The 22,514-nt window shown below is 43.4% G+C and overlaps 1 protein-coding gene across 1 annotated transcript; it reads left to right on the forward strand.

Moving 5' to 3' along the window:
* The first annotated feature begins 14 nt into the window (after positions 1-14).
* Positions 15-22,410, forward strand: LOC115204070 (ras-related protein Rab-14-like). Its single transcript, XM_029769349.1, has 8 exons — positions 15-160; positions 7,825-7,883; positions 9,428-9,481; positions 10,618-10,795; positions 11,586-11,652; positions 14,329-14,416; positions 20,541-20,571; positions 20,678-22,410. Exons 2-8 carry the CDS (start codon positions 7,832-7,834, stop codon positions 20,856-20,858), a joined length of 651 nt encoding a protein of 216 aa, XP_029625209.1. The 5' UTR covers positions 15-160; positions 7,825-7,831; the 3' UTR covers positions 20,859-22,410.
* The last annotated feature ends 104 nt before the right edge of the window (positions 22,411-22,514 follow it).

A 22,514-nucleotide genomic window follows, 5' to 3' on the forward strand; every position in this document is an offset into this window, starting at 1 on the left:
CCATATGCATTGCCCTTTGTCCCAGAAGCCACACAACAGAAGGAAAAACCCTGTGCAGTGCAAGCAGCCATCTTGGACAGGCAGGCAAGGTAGATACTTCAGCCAGGATAACCTGCAGATCTCTTCTGAAGAGCTCAATACATTAAACCGACAATTTCCGGTAAGAATATAAACATAATATAGGAGTGTTCGTATCCACATATAGCTAACACATTTATAAAACTTTGAACCTTCTGTGTTACAAATTATAGTGGCTAGCTAACAGCTAGCTACTACGCTAATATAGTTAAGTTAGCGGCTAGCTAGCCAACGAGTAAAGTGTCTACTAGCTAATGTTATCCATCTTGCGCTGTGTAATATATTACCATTCTTCACAAACACCCGTGGTTTTGTTTAGCCATTGTGGATCTAGCCAGGTGTCTGTCGTTTTTGGGAACAGGCCATTGCTTTTGAGCTAGCTAACTACTGTAGTATCCGAAAGAGTAACGTTACGCTTGCTAGCTATCATTTGTTGGCCCCAACATTTCGCCTAAGTTAGTTATCAAGGCTCATGTCATGGTAACTGTATTCTTCCCTTTAGGTCGACATGGATAGCTACCTATTCGCCAGTAAATGATGACACATGTATTATGGTTATCTAGTTAGCCAGTTTAGCCTGTTTCTAGCTGGCTAGTTGGCTAGCAGGTCAATGAAGACGGCTAACGTTAAGATCGGGTCTAGTACGTTATGGTCATAGCTGGACATTTAACTGCTCCAGCTAGCAACCCACACCTCTCCCAACTTCACTGCCAATACATTTTACAATACATTATTTTAGCGTCCCGTCTGAACAATAAACCAAGATGCTAGCAATCGAAACAGACTGTTGCCACGGTTTGTGTTGATAGCATCAGTTAGCTAACGTCGTTGGCCAGCAGATAGAGGCTTTTGGGGTGTTGTATTCGTAGGTAATTAGTTTATCAACCTTTTCATCTCGTGTAGCTAGCTATAGTCAGATGTGTGCTTGAACTGTCATGAGCAGTTAGCTAGATTATGCCCTCCCACTAGCCTACATTGTCACAAGCCAGCTGTATTGTTCTGAAATTGTGGCGTTCATTCATCCATTAAAAAGCCGTTTGATCTCAATATCAAATCATTTCTGGGTAACAATTAAGTACCTTACTGTTATTGTTTTAAATTAAAATTGTAAAAAATAAACAAAACATTTCTCAAGCATAAATGTTGCTAGGACTGTTCTGGAGTGGTCTGATTGAGGGGTCTAATGCAGGGTTTCCAAAACCCGGTCCTGGGGCCCCACTAGGTGCATGTTTTGGTTTTTACCCTAGCACTACAAAACTGATTCAAATAACCAACTCATTATCAAGCTTTGATTATTTTAATCAGCTGTGTTTGGGAAACTCTGGCCTTATGGAAAGAACATGTAACCTAAAAACTAGCTTTTATTGGCAGAGAGGAGGGCAAACTCTCTTTGTTATTGGTCTATTAACTTATTCTGCCTGGCAGGCAGTCCAACCCAATTTCATAGTGTGGAAATATTTTTTAAACACAGGAAAATTACATTTTTGACTGCACAGGTCCTTAGTTTAATAATTTATAGTGCAGTAGCTGTTTAGCTCAGCCAGCTATCCAGTAATCACATAGATGACTGGTGTCTGGTTAGACTGTAAACTCTCCTTCCAGACTCACATTAAGCATCTCCAATCCAAAATTAAATCTAGAATTGGCTTCCTATATCGCAACAAAGCATCCTTCATCATGCTGCCAAACACACCCTCGTAAAACTGACCATCCTACCGATCCTCGACTTCGGTGATGTCATCTATAAAATAGCCTCCAACACTGTACTCAACAAACTGGATGCAGTCTATCACAGTGCCATCAGTTTTGTCACCAAAGCCCCATACACTAACCACCATTGCGACCTGTACGCTTTCGTTGGTTGGCCCTCGCTTCATACTCGTCGCCAAACCCACTGGCTACAGGTTATCTACAAGTCTCTGCTAGGTAAAGCCCCACCTTATCTCAGCTCACTGGTCACCATAGCAGCACCCACTCGTAGCACGCGCTCCAGCAGGTATATCTCACTGGTCACCCCCAAAGCCAATTCCTCCTTTGGTCGTCTTTCCTTCCAGTTCTCTGCTGCCAATGACTGGAACGAACTGCAAAAATCTCTGAAGCTGGAGACTCATATCTCCCTCACTAGCTTTAAGCACCAGCTGTCAGAGCAGCTCACAGATTACTGCACCTGTACATAGCCCATCTGTAAACAGCCCATCTATCTACCTGCCTCATCCCCATACTGTATTTATTTATTTATTCATCTTGCTCCTTTGCACCCCAGTATCTCTACTTGCACATTCATCTTCTGCACATCTACCATTCCAGTGTTTTATTGCTATATTGTAATTACTTCGCCACCATGGCCTATTTATTGCCTTAACTTACCTCATTTGCACTCACTGTATATAGACTTTTTGTTTTCTTTTGTTGTACTGTATTATTGATTGTATGTTTTGTTTATTCCATGTGTAACTCTGTGTTGTTGTATGTATCGAATTGCTACGCTTTATCTTGGCCAGGTCACAGTTGCAAATGAGAACTTGTTCTCAACTAGCCTACCTTGTTAAATAAAGGTGAAATAAAAAATTAAAAACAAAATGACACAGCATGCATCCATATCTAGGCCTTGTCTCGGGCCAGCCCTTACTGTCAATCACTGAAATATTTATTTGATATAAGAATGAGGCTTTGATTAGGATAGAATATGAATGTATTCATGTAGATGTGTCATCACCTGAGATACTCCTCTCTGTGTGACAAGAGTAGATGTATTTTCTTGGCCTTGAATTTTACTTTGATGGAAAAATATTCCCTTAAAATGGCAGATCACACAGTGAAAGAAATACACTGTATGTGCATTGATTGAACCCAAGTTTTGCAATTGATTTGTCCATTCCATCTCTGCCTTTGGTATGGTGATCACAACCCAAATGCACTTCTGCAATTTACAGCAGGATTTTGTTTGTATGGCAGCATAGCAATATGACAATGAGTCAGAGAAGAGAAAAATAGCCCAGATGTACAGTATGTGACACCAGTTATATTCGTTCAACAACAGGAAGTGGATGTGATAAAAGAGGTGACAGCGCTCTGTTTTATGAATCAGTGCGAGTGTATGGAGAAGTGCTGAGACTGCAGTCTGGTCACATGCTCTCAATCGCACTCTCCTTGGATGTATACTTCTCCAGGGCCTCGTTCGGGAAAAAGGGAATTTTTCCTATAATTTACCCAAAGAAGGAGTAGCCCTAGAGTGTGTACAGCTCTAGTAGGCCTATAGCTTTCGCCTTATGGAAAAACTCACACAAGTCTGCAGGCACCACATGACAGAGGGTCATGTGAGGGGAGGAAGTCAGGCTAGCAGCAAGGCAGGCTGTGATACAAGTTCACGTCACGGTCAGTGTATCAAATCCCTTACTGGAGCTTATCCCACACGCTAACTACATTACTTCCCTTACCACCTCAACTGTCTTTCTGCTGCACTTTGTTTTTCAAGCAGGCAGAGCTGGAATGGGGAGTGGGGCCATTTTGTTGTAGGCCACTTCAGGGGAGTGGCACCCAAGGGTCTCTGACCAACCCCATGCAGAGAGGATGAGGCTGAGGTGACACCTTGACCTGGAATTAACCACCTCAGATGATTAACACAAATCCATTCAATTCTGGAAGATGATCCTAAATATCACTCTTCCGTGATTAGTTTACTCAATTTGCCTCTTTATATCACAATGTAAGCGTCCCTAATTCACCTCTTTCTTCACCCGGACTGCTCTCCTTTAACACTCTCCTTCTCTTCTTCACCTTCCACCACCTTTGAGACTATATTTAATCCAAGCATCTGTTTGAATATTTTCAAATGTGCATGACTGTATGTGTGTCTATATTCCTGATTATCACCCATCCTTTCTTATAGACTATGGAATAGGCTATATTACCGTATAAGCAGCAATGGATAATAATTCAGAAAGGTGTCTGTGCTATAAATAGCAGGCAGCTTCTAACAGTGTTGCTCTAGGTGTGTGTTTGAGTCTGGCCGTCTCTTTATATACAGAACCATTCAAAAGTTTGGACACACCTACTCATTCAAGGGTTTTTCTTTATTTGTACTATTTTCTACATTGTAGAATAATAGCGAAGACATCAACACTATGATATAACACACATGGAATCATGTAGTAACCAAAAAAAGTGTTAAACAAATCAACATGTATTTTAGATTCTTCAAAGTGGCCACCCTTTGCCTTGATGACAGCTTTGCACACTCTTGGCATTCTCTCAACCAGCTTCATTAGGAATGCTTTTCCAACATCCTTGGAGTTCCCACATATGATGAGCACTTGTTGGCTACTTTTTCTTCAGTCTCATCCAACTCATCCCAAACCATCTCAATTGGGTTGAGGTCCGGTGATTGTGGAGGCCAGGTCATCTGATGCAGCACTCCATCACTCTCCTTCTTGGTCAAATAGCCCTTACACAGCCTGGAGGTGTGTTTGGGTCATTGTCCTTTTGAAAAACAAATGATAGTCCCACTAAGCGCAAACTAGATGGAGGGCGTATCTCTGCAGAATGCTGTGGTAGCTATGCTGGTTAACTGTGCCTTGAATTCTAAATAAATCACAGACAGTGTCACCAGCGAGCACCATCACACCACCTCCTCCATGCTTCACGGTGGGAACCACACATGCGGAGATCATCCGTTCACCTAGTCTGCGTCTCACAAAAGACAAGACAGTTGGAACCAAATATCTCAAATTTGGACTCATCAGACCAAGGACAGATTTCCACCAGTCTAATGTCCATTGCTCGTGTTTCTTGGCCCAAGCAAGTCTCTTCTTCTTATTGGTGTCCTTCAGTAGTGGTTTCTTTGCAGCAATTCAACCATGAAGGTCGGATTCATGCAGTCTTCTCTGAACAGTTGATGTTGAGATGTCTGTTACTTGAACTCTGAAGCATTTTTTTGGGCTGCAATCTGAGGCTGGTAACTAATTAACTTATCCTCTGCAGCAGAGGTAACTCGGGGTCTTCCTTTTCTGTGGCGGTCTTCATGAGAGCCAGTTTCATCATAGCGCTTAATGTTTTTTGCTTCTGCACTTGAAGAAACATTCAAAGTTCTTGAAATGTTCCGTATTGACTGACCTTCATGTCTTAAAGTAATGATGGACTGTCGTTTCTCTGCTTATTTGAGCTGTTCTTGCCATAATATGGACTTGGTCTTTTACCAAATGGGGCTATCTTCTGTATACCACCCCTACCATGTCACAACACAACTGATTGTCTCAAACGCATTAATTTGTGAGATTTCTTTCCTTCTTAACTTTAAACAAGTCACACCTGTTAATTGAAATGCATTCCAGGTGACTACCTCATTAAGCTGGTTGAGAGAATGCCAAGAGTGTGCAAAGCTATCATCAAGGCAAAGGGATATTGAAGAATCTCATATCTAAAATATATTTTTATTTGTTTAACACACTACAGGATTCCATGTGTGTTATTTCATAGTTTTGATAACTTCACTAATATTCTACAATGTAGCTAATAGTAAAACAATAAAGAAACCCTGTAATGAGTAGGTGTGTCCAAACTTTTGACTGGTACTGTAGGTGTAGTTATAATTCAAACCCATATGAATGAATGTCGCTCAGCATAAAGGCAACAGATGGGTTGTGTGGGTAGCTGGTATCTAGGGATACCAATTACTTGGGGCCTAGACCTGTGTGTTTCCGTGCAGTATCTAGCCAGACTGTTAAGAAGAATTTAAAGGTGCTACTTGTCCTCCCTTGGGTACTCTTGTGAAATGACACCTGCTAATGGTTCTGACAGAGCCTCTGTATCGTGGACTTGGGTGACGCGAGGAAACGCTGTCCCTCTTAACCTCTCCTCTTCTACAGCCTAATGTAATGTCTTCCTTTCATTTGAGATTAAAAGGAGCTGTGCACATATGATGCAATTTCCTGAACGTGAAGTCTAAGTCTAATGAAATCGCTTGCCTCAAAGTGACACAACACTGCTGGGGATGTTGGCTGCCTGTACTTGCCGTATCGATGACACAATTGGCTAGAAGCCTTATATTTATCGATGACACAATTGGCTAGAAGCCTCATATTTATCTGTGTGTATCATAGAAAATAGCTGCTTATTTTCTATGCAGATCGATGTTCTTTTTAATGATGTTCATACACACACCTCAGTCTGCCCGGGACCATGGACCTAAGCCTTTGCTATTGTGGAGAGTATAGCCTTGCTCCCCCATTGGCTAAGCACAGGACAAGGCTAATGCTTAGCATTCAGTTTAAACCTCTCTGTTTACTCCGACATCTGTCTGCGAGTTCTCAGAGCAGTTTGTTGCTCGAGGTTTGTGATGCAGAGAGAGGAAACACCATTGAACATGCTGCATAATGGTGATGATCAACCAACCCAACATAAACACCCATTTGGTCCTATGCACTTGTTTTAGCTTCCATTGTGTGGGATTAGGCTACATCTAGAGAAGTCCTCTATCTCCATCTTGAAAACGAGTGGTTAAGCGATTTTGATTAATGAGCCTCTCAAATTGATAACGTACGTATTGTAATTGGTGGTTATTCATCCTCTAACCCCTTTAGTTAATGGCTGCTGGCCTAAAGATCATAATGGAAAACTATAAATTGTAGGTGCATCACGGGATAGTAATACAGAGGAGTCTGGCTCTGCCACATCTCATCTTGTTACAGTCCGTGGTACTGTTGTGAATAAGATGAAGGCTTCTTGGAAGAACTCCCGTGACAGGCCCTGTCCATCAGAGTGTGTGCGCATGTGTGATCTATGATGACCCTCCCTGTCTGAATTGTTATTTTTAGAGCCCCTCCCCTTTTAGGTCTCTCTTCCTCAGCTGGGCTAAGAGTCGTTGTCTAATCCTGGTTGGTTTCTCTTCTTACACAACCTGCCCACAGGGTGCGTCCCAATAATCTCTCCTTTCTCCTGAAGTGTACACTCGTTCACTACTTCCCACAAATCTAAAAGCGTTGGATTGGTGGAGGCATGGGCTAGAGGGAGTTTCCACCAAGTTTCTTATACCAGAAATGTCCTTTCAAATCAGTGAAGGGAAGTGAAAAAGTGCACACTTTGGGAGGAAGGAGAGATAATTGGGACCTATCCAGTGATAGCTGGCTGAAGTTTGACTTCCTCATGCTGATTTAATGGACAGACATCAGTTGAGTTAGGCCCTGTAGATTAATGTCCGATATTGGAGTTACAAAGTCAACGTATTTGTATGTGGTCAGATACATTGCGATCAGATGGTTTCAGCTCTTCCAGCTGGGTTGAGTCCTACCCATATGTTGGAGAGGTCAGTGCTCCTGGGCCTGCTGTCTAACTGAGAAATCACATGACAGGAATCCTGAGAAATCAGGAATTATTCATACTACCTAGAATAATGTTTTAGTTCTCATGCAGCACACCAGCTGCTCAGTCTGTCTAGTACATCTGAGACATGGTGACATCATTCTCTACTGAGCATGTTGACCAATTCACAGGCCCATGCTATATGCCAGGCATGATGTTGTCGTTTAATGTTGTGGAGTGCCAGTGGTCGAGCAGCAAGATGCAATGTTTCAGTTGACTAAGTGTGTGGTCAAACCAAGCACTGTAAAATTAAATGGGATAGTGAGTGATGTCGACAGACAGAATTCAAAGATAATGTGTGGTTTCTGCATGATGCCCAGCTAGAGTAGATTCATAGACAGCACCCTGATTCTTTCTCTGACTCATCTTGAACCTTTCTCTCTCTTTCAGAGCCACGATGGCCACCGCACCGTACAACTACTCCTACATTTTCAAATACATCATCATCGGTAAGTGAGCCGCGAGCATGCGTGTTGACTGGATTGGAATGGAGGCCTGTTTGTTTGTGTGTACAGTGCTGTGCTGTATGTAGGTCACCCATTGGTTGCAGTTAGCACACAGCTCACTGAGATGCTACAAGCCCTGAAAGAGCACCCATCACGAGACTAGAACCGTAGCTCAGGAGTTTGTCCTGGTCAGGTCATGTGGTCAGGATTACTCCAGGTCTCAACCATGACCCCATTACAGCAGATTCCTTTTGATTCGGTATGTGGTCGCCATTTCTCAGTGATTTTAAAACGTTTTCATCAATAAATGTTTTCCCCGGAAGCTAGCCTAAGCAAAGCAAAGTGGTTTGTGTTCTAATGACATACTGTACCGACAATGTGCTCGTAACAGGGTTATTAATGAACTTAAAATAGAACGATTGCTCTCCTGTTTGATCTAAATTACCAACAGAAGTAATGAGCGTACAGTAACCTTATGTATTGTTGGTGCATAGCCCAGGCCAAAATGTTCTGAGTTGTGGTGGTAGTTTTATCTTGTTGTGCATTCCACTCTTCCCCTTAGTGTATTTTCCTACCAGTTTGGCACCTCAAAATAGGGAAGTTAAATCTCCATATCTCTCCATCTCCAACTCCCTGGAGGTTGTTTACCCTGCTGCATTGAGGCCTTTAAAACCCCACCTCAATGTCAACTTTGTGGACTTCTTTGACAACTGCCAAAGGCCCTGTCTTGTGCTGCTCTTGTTTGCTGTCTGTTACCCAGACATCAATGTGGTCATACAACACACACACGTCACTTTAGCTCTGTAGCTAGAGCAGACATTAGTGTATAGGCCTTAAAGGTGCAATATGCGGAAAATGCACCGCCATTTCCTGGTAGCTAAAATTGGAGTAGTTTGCCTAATTTCAGTTTGTGACAAAACAAACAAGTATACAGAAACATTGTACCATCTAAACCGCTGTGAAATATATTTTCAATAACTACAAATATTGTATTATTCAGCTGTTTGAAGCTGGTGTATAAAACCGACTGCAGAAGAAGCGAGAATGGGAAGCCTAGAACTAGCACACATAGAACAGATCTACTGCTTCGTAGACTTGCTTTCAATAAGAATGACAGATCTATGACTCACATTTCTATGTGAAATTGGTCAGGTCACCCAAAAAGTTACATATTGCAGCTTAAATTTTTTTTTTTTAAATCCTCTGCTCTCCCCACTCCACTAGAGGTAACCATGCCAGCTATTAAGTCAAAGCCCTGCAGGCCTGTTTATGCTGCCACTTCAAGTGCCCTCATATGTGTAAAGCACACAACTGGCAACCACCATAGCATTCTGTTAACAATGTCTGAGGGGGAGAGGGAAGATGCTCTTTCTGTGTTACAACCAGAGTTGTTCCTGGTCAGACCGAGTGGTCAGTGAAAACGGATCCCTTCATAGGAAAATATGAAACAAGTTGTATGTCTGTGTTTTTTTTTGTCCTCTCCGTCTTGTATGTAATGTTAATATTTGAACATGGATCCTGACACATCTCCCTCTCTCTCTCTGTAGGGGACATGGGGGTAGGGAAGTCATGTTTGCTTCACCAGTTCACAGAGAAGAAATGTAAGTACATCCCTAACTCCCCACCGACTTCAGACAGATAACCCCTCCTCATCTCACACAGGCTGTAGGAATGGACTGTCTCACTCTAAATCCCCTCTGATGACTTCAGCTCATTGAGAGAGGGGGAGAGTGTGGGTGCCACTTTGAAATGTGTGTCTGCTTCATGTTATGTGTGTGTGCTTTCTCAGCTGTAGCCTCAGTCACTTCACTATAACACCCAGGCTTTTGAATGCATTTTAATGGCATTATTAGCAGGCAGCAGTAAATGCAGATGCTCTGCTCCTCATTCATCTATCGAGCATCGCATCCTGCATGGCCCGTAGACTTGGGCTCGGAACAGGCAGCTGCTTTGTGAGTGCTGAATGCCAGGTTTGAAGACTTCCTCCCTGTCTCTAGTTAACATTGAAATGCAAGTGGTAAAAACCAACTGATCTGCCAGTCTGAAATGGATACTCAACCCACCTGCTCTCTCTGTTCCCTCACAATGGAGGTGATGAAGTGCGTGTATACGGTCAAGGGTGCACCTGTTTTCTCTGTGTGGTTGGATGTGTTCGTGACTGTGAGGAAAGATGTGTATGTATATGGGTGCTGTTTATAGTTGAAGTTGGTGCTAGCTGTGCCACTGGCAGGCTGTTCTGTATGGTAGGGAGAGGAGAGAGATTGGGAAAGAGGAGGTGTAGTCACAGTAAATGGAGTAGAGAGCAGGTTAATCACAGCAGTCTAGTGACACTCTGGAGAGGAGGAGGAAGGGAGAGCGAGAAAGGGAGGCAGGCTGAGGAAGGTCTACTGAGTCAGACTTCTGTGATGGGAGATGTAGTCGGAGAAGAAGAGGCGAAGCAAGAGGTTTCACCAATGCGTTTCAATGGGCTTATTTTGACCTGACACTTGTCGCCTGCCTTCCCCGCCTTTGGGAAAACGACTCCCATTGTTTGAGCGGAGACACGAGCATCTTTTCATTATATACAGATCTCTGATGTAGTTCACTCCCCAGAGTCTCTTCATGTCTCTTGACAAAGTGGCAATACTCTGTTTTTGATTTTCATTTAAATCTGTGTGTTATAGAGGAATGTTGCCTCCTTGGATTCCTCATAGCTATATTGACGATCTATTCCTTTCCCCACCTCTCGCTCCTCCAGTCATGGCGGACTGCCCCCACACGATCGGCGTGGAGTTTGGCACGAGGATAATCGAGGTGAGCGGCCAGAAGATCAAGCTGCAGATCTGGGACACGGCGGGCCAGGAGCGCTTCAGGGCCGTCACGCGTAGTTATTACAGGGGGGCCGCGGGCGCACTCATGGTCTACGACATCACCAGGTACGCGCATACACGCCGACGTGCCCGAACCTTGATGCTCCAGGTAGAAGCTGCCTGTAGGCAAAGAGCTAGGGTCAAATTACCCTTCCCCAATCCTAGCTCAAACCATACAGAAATGTAAAAAAAAAAAAACTGGCCTCCGATAAGCATCTAGGGCCAACTTCATCCTAGTCCCCTCAGCTTGTTCTACAATACACAACCCACCCGTTAGCTGTACTAGTCAGATTGCTCTCGGTCTGTTGGCATATATGTCTGTGTGGGAGACAAAGGAAAGGAAAAGGGGCAGATGGCATAAAGTGTGCCCCTCTCTTCCTGAACAAACATGGTGTCTGCATCCTGTTGCCCTCCCCACCTTCCTCCCCCAAACTGTGAGACTGTATCAGTGGAATGTCTGTCTCCTTTCATAGAAAGCATAGGCTCAGAGTAAAGCTTTAAGTATTGCAGTATTTCTATATTGTAGTTTTCCCACTAATAGTAGTTGGTGTCTATGCAGCATATCATTGCCTCTGTTTTATGAATTGGGATTCGATTGCTCGTTTGTTCCCTAGCCTAATTTTAGCGTTCCATATTGACACCCGTGTCTCGGACTGTAAGAACTGTTGTCAAAACTGAAGAAGAATCAGTAGGTTTATTCTATTAGTGAAAGGATATATAGATACAAACCCAGGAACATTTCTCCATTTATCATGGCCACAACCTTTGATCCCACTTATGATGTGGCACACGCTGTTTTGTCCCGACCTGCTGCCAGGTTATCTAACTCCCACTCTTCCCCGTGTGTGTTCCACAGGAGAAGTACGTACAACCACCTCAGCAGCTGGCTGACTGATGCCAGAAATCTGACCAACCCAAATACTGTGAGTATGGTTTCACACTGCTCCTCTCTAGCTGCCTGTCAAACACACTGTGTCTGGTTGGATGTACTACCAAGTCCCTGTCCCCTTTCTTGCATCTAATGCTCTTTGTGTCTCTGCTGTATCCCACCGCAGCACACCCAGTGTGTTTGATGCCCCAGAGCCCCGTCCATCTCTAAATTGCATTTTGACAAATATGATTATGGCCGAATCACACTGCTATCATGTACAGATTAGAATATGCGTTTAGCTTGCTTATACAATGTCAACATCCGAAACTCACTGTCGGCTTGTTTGTACTCGAACACCACAGTCTCTCGTTGGAAAATGGGACATGACATTTCACATTTTAGTCATTTAGCAGACGCTCTTATCCAGAGCGACTTACAGTAGAATGCATACATTTTATTACATTTTTTTCCCCCTTCCCAATACTGGTCCCCCGTGGGAATCGAACCCACAACCCTGGCGTTGCAAGCACCATGCTCAGCCAACTGAGCTACAGGGGCAAGACATGACTAGTGCCCAGATACATTGGCAGTTGTATATTCATTAAAGGTCGACCGATTCTGATTTTTCAACGCTGATACCGATTTATTGGGGGACCAAAAAAGCCAATACCGATTAATCGGCCGATTTTAATAATTAAATAATAATTTAATTTAATAAATTTATATATATAAAATGGGGGGGGAAAATTATTACAAGGAAATAAAATAAAAATAAACTATTAATAAAAAATGTAAATATTTGAAAAAATTGTACACATATATATTTGTAATAATGACAATTACAATCATACTCAATGAGCACTTTTTTATTTTAACTTAATATAATACATCAATAAAATAATTTTAGTCTCAAATAAATAATGAAACATGTTAAATTTGGTTTATATAATGCAAAAACAAAGTGTTGAAGAAAGTAAAAGTGCAATATGTGCCATGTAAAAAAGCTAACGTTTAAGTTCCTTGCTCAGAACATGAGAACATGTGAAAGCTGGTGGTTCCTTTTAACATGAGTCTTCAATATTCCCAGGTAAGAAGTTTTAGGTTGTAGTTATTATAGGACTATTTCTCTCTATACCATTTGTATTTCATATACCTTTGACTATTGGATGTTCTAATAGGTACTTTAGTATTGCCAGCCTAATCTCGGGAGTTGATAGGCTGAAGTCATAAACAGCACAACGCTTGAAGCATTGTAAAGAGCTGCTGGCAAACGCAGTAAAGTGCTGTTTGAATGAATGCTTACGAGCATGCTGCTGCCTACCACCGCTCAGTCAGACTGCTCTAACAAATCATAGACTTGATTATAACATAATAACACACAGAAATACGAGCCTTTGGTCATTAATATGGTCAAATCCGGAAACTATAATTTTGAAAACAAAATGTTTATTCTTTCAGTGAAATACGGAACCGTTACGTATTTCATCTAATGGGTGGCATCCCTAAGTCTAATTATTCCTGTTATATTGCACAACCTTCAATGTTATGTCAGAATTTTACATAATTATGGCAAATTAGTTTGCAACGAGCCAGGCGGCCCAAACTGTTGCATATACCCTGACTCTGCGTGCAATGAACGTAAGAGAAGTGACACAATTTCCCTAGTTTAATATTGCCTGCTAACATGAATTTCTTTAAACTAAATATGCAGGTTTAAAAAAATATACTTCTGTGTATTGATTTTAAGAAAGGCATTGATGTTTATGGTTAGGTACATTCGTGCAACGATTGTGCTTTTTTCGCAAATGCGTTTTTGTTAAATCATCCCGTTTGGCGAAGTTGGCAGTCTTTGTTAGGAAGAAATGGTCTTCACACAGTTCGCAACGAGTCAGGTGTCCCAAACTGCTGCATATACCCTGACTCTGTTGCACAGAACGCAAGAGAAGTGACACAATTTCCCTAGTTAAAAGAAATTCATGTTAGCAGGCAATATTATTTAAATATGCAGGTTTAAAAATATATACTTGTGTATTTATTTTAAGAAAGGCATTGATGATTATGGTTAGGTACACATTGGTGCAACGACAGTTCTTTTTTTGTGAATGCGCTTGTTAAATCACCCGTTTGGCGAAGTAGGCTGTGATTCAATGATAGATTAACAGGCACCGCATCGATTATATGCAACGCAGGACAAGCTAGATAACTACACATGGTTGATGATATTACTAGTTTAACTAGTGATTATGTTAAGATTGATTTGTTTTTTTACAAGATACGTTTAATGCTAGCTAGTACCTTACCTTGGCTCCTTGCTGCAGTCGCATAACAGGTAGTCAGCTTGCCATGCAGTCTCCTCGTGGAGTGCAATGTAATCGGCCATGATCTGTGGTCAAAAATGTCCATTACCGATTGTCGTGAAAACTTGTAATCGGCCTAATTAATCGGCCATTAATTAATCGGCCATTCCGATTAATCGGTCGACCACTAATATTAATATCTGTATCTTTCATGGTGTGTAGCCGACACAGTATTGCTGAATCCATTTCTCCCACTGGTACCAAGTTCTGTAAGAGCTCTCGCTCAGTGAAGTGTGCGAGCTGTCTCGTATGTCGTTTTCTGCCTATAAGTGAGTGAGGATGTGATTTTAGCACCTGCCAGGCTGCTACTGCCACTGTGTTAATGTGTTTGGTGCCTGGAGGTCTGACCGACTCATTCTGTCCTCCCACAGGTGATCATTCTCATAGGTAACAAAGCAGATCTGGAGGCCCAGAGAGATGTCACGTATGAGGAGGCCAAGCAGTTCGCTGAGGAGAACGGTGAGACAGGGAACACCCTCGGGCTCAATGAGAGGGATGATGGGAGAGGAGTAACTCGCATCAATCTGTCTATCTCTATTCCACCCTATCTGAATGGCTGTGAGAATGCCCCCAGGCCCCCCCCCCACTCTCACTAGGTGATTGGAAGGGGGAGTGTGAGGGAGACCAAGAGAGAATAGACTCCTCCATATAGGGAGGGATGGAGAGTTTGAGAAGTAGCAACTCGTCTCTGATTGAGAGGGAGAAAGAGAGAGGTGAAAGAGAGTAAAATGGCGCATACATTCAGGTACAGAGGGAGAATACGAAAGAGGTGAACGCATAAGTGAGGACACATTCATAGAGAGTGAGTGAGAGATACACTATATACAGTACCAGTCAAAAGTTTGGACACACCTACTCATTCAAGGGTTTTTATTTTATTTTTACCATTTTCTACATTGTAGAATAATAGTGAAGACAAACTATGTAATAACACATATGGAATCATGTAGTAACCAAAAAGGTGTTAAACGAATCAAAATATATTTTAGATTCTTCAAAGAAGCCACCCTTTGCCTTGATGACAGCTTTACACACTCTTGGCATTCTCTCAACCAGCTTCACCTGGAATGCTTTTCCAACTGGAGTTCCCACATTGAAGGAGTTCCCACATATGCTGAGCACTAGTTGGCTGCTTTTCCTTCACTGCGGTCCAACTTATCCCAAACCATCTCAATTGGGTTGAGGTCGAGTGACTGGAGGCCAGGTCATCTGACGCAGCAGTACCTCACTCTCCTTCTTGGTCAAATAGCCCTTACACAGCCTGGAGGTGTGTAAGGGCCGGTGTGATTTCCACCGGTCTAATGTCCATTGCTCGTGTTTCTTGGCCCAAACAATTCTCTTCTTCTTATTGGTGTCCTTCAGTAGTGGTTTCTTTGCAGCAATTCGACCATGAAGGCCTGATTCATGCAGTCTTCTCTGAACATTTGATGTTAAGATGTGTCTGTTACTTGAACTCAAAAGCATTTATTTGGGCTGCAATTTCTGAGGCTGGTAATTAACTTCTCCTCTGCAGCAGAGGTAACTCTGGGTCTTCCTTTCATGTGGCGGTCCTCATGAGAGCCAGTTTCATCATAGTGCTTGATGGTTTTTGCGACTGCACTTGAAGAAACTTTCAAAGTTCTTGAAATATTCCTTATTGACTGACCTTCATGTCTTAAAGTAATGATAGACTGTCATGTCTCTTTGCTTATTTGAGCAGTTCTTGCCGTAATATGGACTTGGTATTTTACCAAATAGGGCTGTCTTCTGTGTACCACCCTACTTTGTCACAACACGACTGATTGGCCCAAATGCATTAAGAAGGAAAGAAAATCCACAAATTCACTTTTTTTTCACCTTTATTTAACCAGGTAGGCTAGTTAAGAACAAGTTCTCATTTACAACTGCGACCTGGCCAAGATAAAGCAAAGCAGTGCGTCACAAACAACAACACAGAGTTACACATGGAATAAACAAACATACAGTCAATAATACAGTAGAAAAAAAGTCTATATACATTGTGTGCAAATGAGGTAGGATAAGGGAGGTAAGGCAATAAATAGGCCATGGTGGCGAAGTAATTACAATATAGCAATTAAACACTGAAATGGTAGAAGTGCAAGTAGAGATGCTGGGGCGCAAAGGAGCAAGATAAGTAAATACTGTATGGGGATGGGGTAGTTGGATGGGCTATTTACAGATGGGCTACGATCTGGTGCAGTGATCTGTGAGCTGCTCTGACAGTTGGTGCTTAAAGCTAGTGAGGGAGATATGTGTCTCCAGCTTCAGTGATTTTAGGAGTTTGTTCCAGTCATTGGCAGCAGAGAACTGGAAGGAAAGGCGGCCAAAGGAGGAATTGGCTTTGGGGGTGATCAGTGAGATATACCTGCTGGAGCGCGTGCTACGTGTGGGTGCTGCTATGGTGACCAGTGAGCTGAGATAAGGCGGGGCTTTACCTGGCAAAGACTTGTAGATGACCTGGAGCCAGTGGGTTTGGCGACGAGTATGAAGCGAGGGCCAGCCAACGAGAGCGTACAGGTCGCAGTGGTGGGTAGTATATGGGGCTTTGGTGACAAAATGGATGGCATTGTGATAGACTGCATCCAATTTGTTGAGAAGAGTGTTGGAGGTTATTTTGTAAATGACATCGCCGAAGTCGAGGATCGGTAGCATGGTCAGTTTTACGAGGATATGTTTGGCAGCATGGGTGAAGGAGGCTTTGTTGCAAAATAGCAAGCCGATTATAGATTTAATTTTGGATTGGAGATGTTTAATATGAGTCTGAAAGGAGAGTTTACAGTCTAACCAGACACCTAGGTATTTGTAGTTGTCCACATATTCTAAGTCAGAACCGTCCAAAGTAGTGATGTTGGACGGGCGGGCAGGTGCGGGCAGCGATCGGTTGAAGAGCATGAATTTAGTTTTACTTGCATTTAAGAGCAGCTGGAGGCCACGGAAGGAGAGTTGTATGGCATTGAAGTTCGTCTGGAGGTTAGTTAACAGTGTCCAAAGAAGGGCCAGAAGTATACAGAATGGTGTCGTCTGCATAGAGGTGGATCAGAGAATCACCAGCAGCAAGAGCGACATCATTGATGTATACAGAAAGAGTCGGCCCAAGAATTGAACCCTGTGGCACCCCCATAGAGACTGCCAGAGGTCTGGAAAACAGGCCCTCCGATTTGACACACTGGACTCTATCAGAGAAGTAGTTGGTGAACCAGGCGAGTCAATCATTTGAGAAACCAAGACTGTTGAGTCTGCCGATAAGAATGTGGTGATTGACAGAGTCGAAAGCCTTGGCCAGGTCGATGAACATGGCTGCGCAGTATTATCTCTTATCGATGGTGGTTATGATATCGTTTAGGACCTTGAGCGTGGCTGAGGTGCACCCATGACCAGCTCTGAAACCAGATTGCATAGCGGAGAACGTACGGTGGGATTCGAAATGGTCGGTAATCTGTTTGTTAACCTCTCTAGGGTAGGTGGGACGAAATCGTCCCACCTACTCAACAGCCAGTGGAATCCCGTGGCGCGTTATTCAAATACCTTAGAAATGCTATTACTTCAATTTCTCAAACATATGACTATTTTACACCATTTTAAAGACAAGACTCGTTAATCTAACCACACTGTCCGATTTCAAAAAGGCTTTACAACGAAAGCAAAACATTAGATTATGTCAGCAGAGTACCCAGCCAGAAATAATCAGACACCCATTTTTCAAGCTAGCATATAATGTCACATAAACCCAAACCACAGCTAAATGCAGCACTAACCTTTGATGATCTTCATCAGATGACAATCCTAGGACATTATGTTATACAATACATGCATGTTTTGTTCAATCAAGTTCATATTTATATCAAAAACCAGCTTTTTACATTAGCATGTGACGTTCAGAACTAGCATACCCCCCGCAAACTTACGGTGAATTTACTAAATTACTCACGGTAAACGTTGACAAAAAACATAACAATTATTTTAAGAATTATAGATACAGAACTCCTTTATGCAATCGCTATGTCCGATTTTAAAATAGCTTTTCGGTGAAAGCACATTTTGCAATATCCTGAGTAGATAACCCAGCCATCACGGGCTAGCTATTTAGACACCCACCAAGTTTAGCCCTCACCAAAGTCAGATTTACTATAAGAAAAATTGGATTACCTTTGCTGTTCTTCGTCCGGCCGTGCAAATACTGCCCCCTACCCTAGAGAGGTTAACTTGGCTTTCGAAGACCTTAGAAAGGCAGGGTAGTTTAGATATAGGTCTGTAGCTGTTTGGGTCTGAAGTGTCTCCCCCTTTGAAGAGGAGGATGACCGCGGCTGCTTTCCAATCTTTGGGAATCTCAGACGATACGAAAGAGAGGTTGAACAGGCTAGTAATAGGGGTTGCAACAATTTCGGCAGATAATTTTAGAAAGAGAGGGTCCAGATTGTCTAGCCCGGCTGATTTGTAGGGGTCCAGATTTTGCAGCTCTTTCAAAACATTGGCTATCTGGATTTGAGTGATGGAGAAATGGGGGAGGCTTGGGCGAGTTGCTGTGGGGTTGCAGGGCTGTTGACCGGGGTAGGGGTAGCCAGGTGGAAAGCATGGCCAGCTGTAGAAAAATGCTTACTGAAATTCTCAATTATAGTGGATTTATCGGTGGTGACAGTGTTTCCTAGCCTCAGTGCAGTGGGCAGCAGGGAGGAGGTGCTCTTATTCTCCATGGACTTTAGTGTCCCAGAACTTTTTTGAGATTGTGCTACAGGATGCAAATTTCTGCTATAAAAAGCTAGCCTTTGCTTTCCTAACTGCCTGTGTATATTGGTTCCTAACTTCCCTGAAAAGTTGCGTATCACGGAGGCTAACAAGGCACACCTGTTTAATTGAACTCCATTCCAGGTCACTACCTCATGAAGCTGGTTGAGAGAATGCCAAGAGTGTGCAATGCTGTCATCAAGGCAAAGGGTGGCTACTTTGAAGAATCTAAAATGATATGTTGATTTGTTGTAACACTTTTTTGGTTAAATGATTCCATACTGTATGTGTTATTTCATAGTTTTGATGTCATCACTATTATTCTATAATATAGTAAAAATGGAGTAAAACCCTTGAATGAGTAGGTGGCCAAACTTTCGACTGGTACTGTATACAAAAGTATGTGGACAACCCTTCAAATTAGTGAATTTGGCTATTTCAGCCACACCCGTTGCTGACGAGTGTATACAATTTAGTGCACAGCCATGCAATCTACATAGAAAAACATTGGCAGTAAAATGGCTTACTGGAGAGCTCAATGGCTTTCAACATGGCACCGTCATAGGATGCCACCTTTCCAAGTCTGTTTGTCACATTTCTGCCCTGCTAGAGCTGTTAATGTGAAGTGGAAACGTCTAGGAGCAACAATGGCTCAGCTGTGAAGTGGTAGGCCACACAAGCTCACAGAACGGGACAGGCCGAGTGCTGAAGCGCGTAGTGTGTAAAAATTGTCTATCCTCGATTACAACACTCATTACCGAGTTCCAAACTGCCTCTGGAAGCAACGTCAGCACAAGAACTGTTCATCGGGAGCTTCATGAAATGGGTTTCCCTGGCTAAGCAGCCGCACGCAAACCTAAGATCCCCATGTGCTATGCCAAGTGTTGGCTGGAGTGGTGCAGTAGAAACGTGTTCTCTGGAGTGATGAATCACGCTTCATCATCTGGCAGTCCAACAGACGAATCTGGGTTTGGCGGATGCCAGGAGAACTCTACCTGCCCCAATGCATAGTGCCAACTGTAAAGTTTGGTGGAGGAGGAATAATGGTCTGGGGCTGTTGATTCGGACTAGGCCCCTTAGTTCCAGTGAAGGGAAATCTTAACGCTACAGCATGCAATGACATTCTAGATGATTCTGTGCTTCCAACTTAGTCGCAACAGGTTGGGGAAGGACCTTTCCTGTTTCAGCATGACAATGCCCAAGTGCACAAAGCGAGGTTCATACAGCAGTGATTTGTTGAGATCGGCGTGGAAGAACTTGACTGGCCTGCATAGGGCCCTGACCTCAACTCTATCAAACACTTTTGGGATGAATTGGAACGCTGACTGCGAGCCAGGCCTAATCGCCCAACATCCGTGCCCGACCTCACCAATGCTCTTGTGACTGAATGGAAGCAAGTCCCCGCAGCAATGTTCCAACATTTAGTGGAACGCCTTCCCAGAAGAGAGGAGGCTGTTATAGCAGCAAAGGGGGGGACCATCTCCATATTAATGCCCATGATTTTGGAATGTTCAACGAGGTGTCCACATACTTTTGGTCATGTAGTGTAAGTCTAGGCAGGGGCGCAACTTTGGTTTTAGAGGTGGGGGGGGGGACGTTTTTTTTAATCCAGTCGCATAAACACTCCAAACAGCCTACCCGACCGCTCGGAGGTGTCCTCATGGTCCTAAAGCACACTGTTGTCTTGTTTTGTATCACATACCAATGACAAAAGTGGGGGGACAAAAATGCAATTTCAAAATGTCTGTCCCCAGTGAAAGTTGCACCCCTGAGCATAGGTATGAGTAAGGAGGATGGTTGGGGATCTGTCATTTTCTTCTGCAGTAGTCTGACTCCATCTTGTGTCCATTCCTTGTTACAGGTCTCTTATTCCTGGAAGCCAGCGCAAAAACGTAAGGTGGAGGGCACTGCCTGCTTTTACCTCACATTTGGTCTGAAATGTGCTGAAGTGCTTTGTGTTCCTAACCGTGTGACTGACTGTGTGTGTCCTCTGCTCAGGGGTGAGAACGTGGAGGATGCCTTCCTGGAGGCAGCTAAGAAGATCTACCAGAACATCCAGGACGGCAGTCTGGACCTGAATGCTGCAGAGTCTGGTGTCCAGCACAAGCCCTCCGCACCCCAGGGAGGCCGGCTATTAACCAACGAACCACAGCCCCAGAGGGAAGGCTGCGGCTGCTAATGACCAACGCCCCTCTCGCTCTCCTCATCCTCCCTCCATCGCCCCCACCCCACTCCACTGGGGCTGCATGAGTGGGGCACAGATGGAGGGAGGGAACGAGGGATGGGCTGAGTGGGAGTGTACCTCTCTATGAATCTGTCATTCCTCCTCCCCCACCTTTTTCACTTTGTCTTCTTCTTCACTTCTCTCTTGTTCCCTCTCCTTCTCTTCCTCTGCCCCATTCAGTCCAGCTCATCTGCCATGGAAACCCAGATCCACACACATTTAATATATATAAAGACATGGGTTACTGACACAGATAGGTCATGTTCATAACACAACCAGAAAAATGCTTTTTAAACGTTTCCTTTTATAGCGTCTACCTATAATATATACACCGATCAAGTCTCATCCACCACATCCCAAACCAAGCCTGTTTAGTCGATAACCGCCATTGACGTGAAGCTATCCAGACCCCCCCCCGCATCAGTCCCGCATGGTTTAATGATCTAGGACTGTTTTAAACTGAAATGACATGTTTAGGATTCTAATTTTCCTTGGACGGTTAGTGAAGGGAATGATGTAGTAATGTATGACGCAGCCCCACTACTGCTCGCTATCGGCGGTGGCAGCTGTGTGTGTTTTGGTCCAGTTGTTGAACAGGGTCTAGAGCAGTCCTTAGCCAAAGCTTTCCCCCTGGTCCTTATGGTAAAGCTCTGATACTAGACAGATATTTCATCCCTTGGATGGTGTCCTACAGTACAGTACACCTCAGTGTGCAACACTAGTGTAGTAGAGACACTTTAAAGCCCAAGAGACCTGGAATTCCCCAGAATCTCCTCTACCTACTTGTCTCTATATGACGTCACAGGAAAGGTTCTGGGTGTGTGTGGGGCGGGATTTATTTGACTAAGTTAATGACACTTCAAATAAAACTTCTCATCTTGTTTTTTATGGGAAGGATTCCTTCAGATCATCAGTTTCATTGCACCAACTTCCCCCCCCCCCCAATAGAATCTCTGTCCTTAACAGCATTTTCTTTGTCGTTGTTTGCCTTGATATGATTTGTTTATATTATTAGTGTTTATTTTCTTTGCTGCGCTTGCTCTACATACTGCTGTCAAATTGTTTTACTATATGGTGATATTGTAGTGGAGAACATGGAACTGGTTTAACAAATGAGGAAAAGACTGGGCTAGAAGTTACCCTACTCCAGTCCTTTTAACTATGAGGTGAGGAATTCAAACTGACCCCAGATCAACGCGTAGGGTTATCTCCCCATAGGCTTGTATAGTTACAAGACCAAGCAGCACGCCCCATATGGGGTGAGTTTGTCTGACACTCATCCCAACTCAATTTCTGTACCATAGAATAATTCCCCCAATTCGGCAGCTGTGTATATAGCTTATATATGTTGGTGACCATGCTACTTTGAGGATAAACAAACCATGCTGGCTTCGTAGAGATCTGTACAGTTGTGTTTGTGGGATGCTTGTATTTCGTGCTTGGGAATTCTGTAACATAGTTTCTATGAATAAATGTGTATGGACAGACTTCCTCTACTCACTAGTGATACCTGGTGGTTCCATCTTGTTTCTTCCCTCTGTTCAGTCTCTGGGTAGAGAGAAAGTGTTCACACTATTACTTTTTGCAACTGTGGTCCATTTCCTCTTAACT

This window comes from Salmo trutta, chromosome 12 (genome assembly GCF_901001165.1).
Source record: "Salmo trutta chromosome 12, fSalTru1.1, whole genome shotgun sequence".
Classification (NCBI taxonomy): domain Eukaryota; kingdom Metazoa; phylum Chordata; class Actinopteri; order Salmoniformes; family Salmonidae; genus Salmo; species Salmo trutta.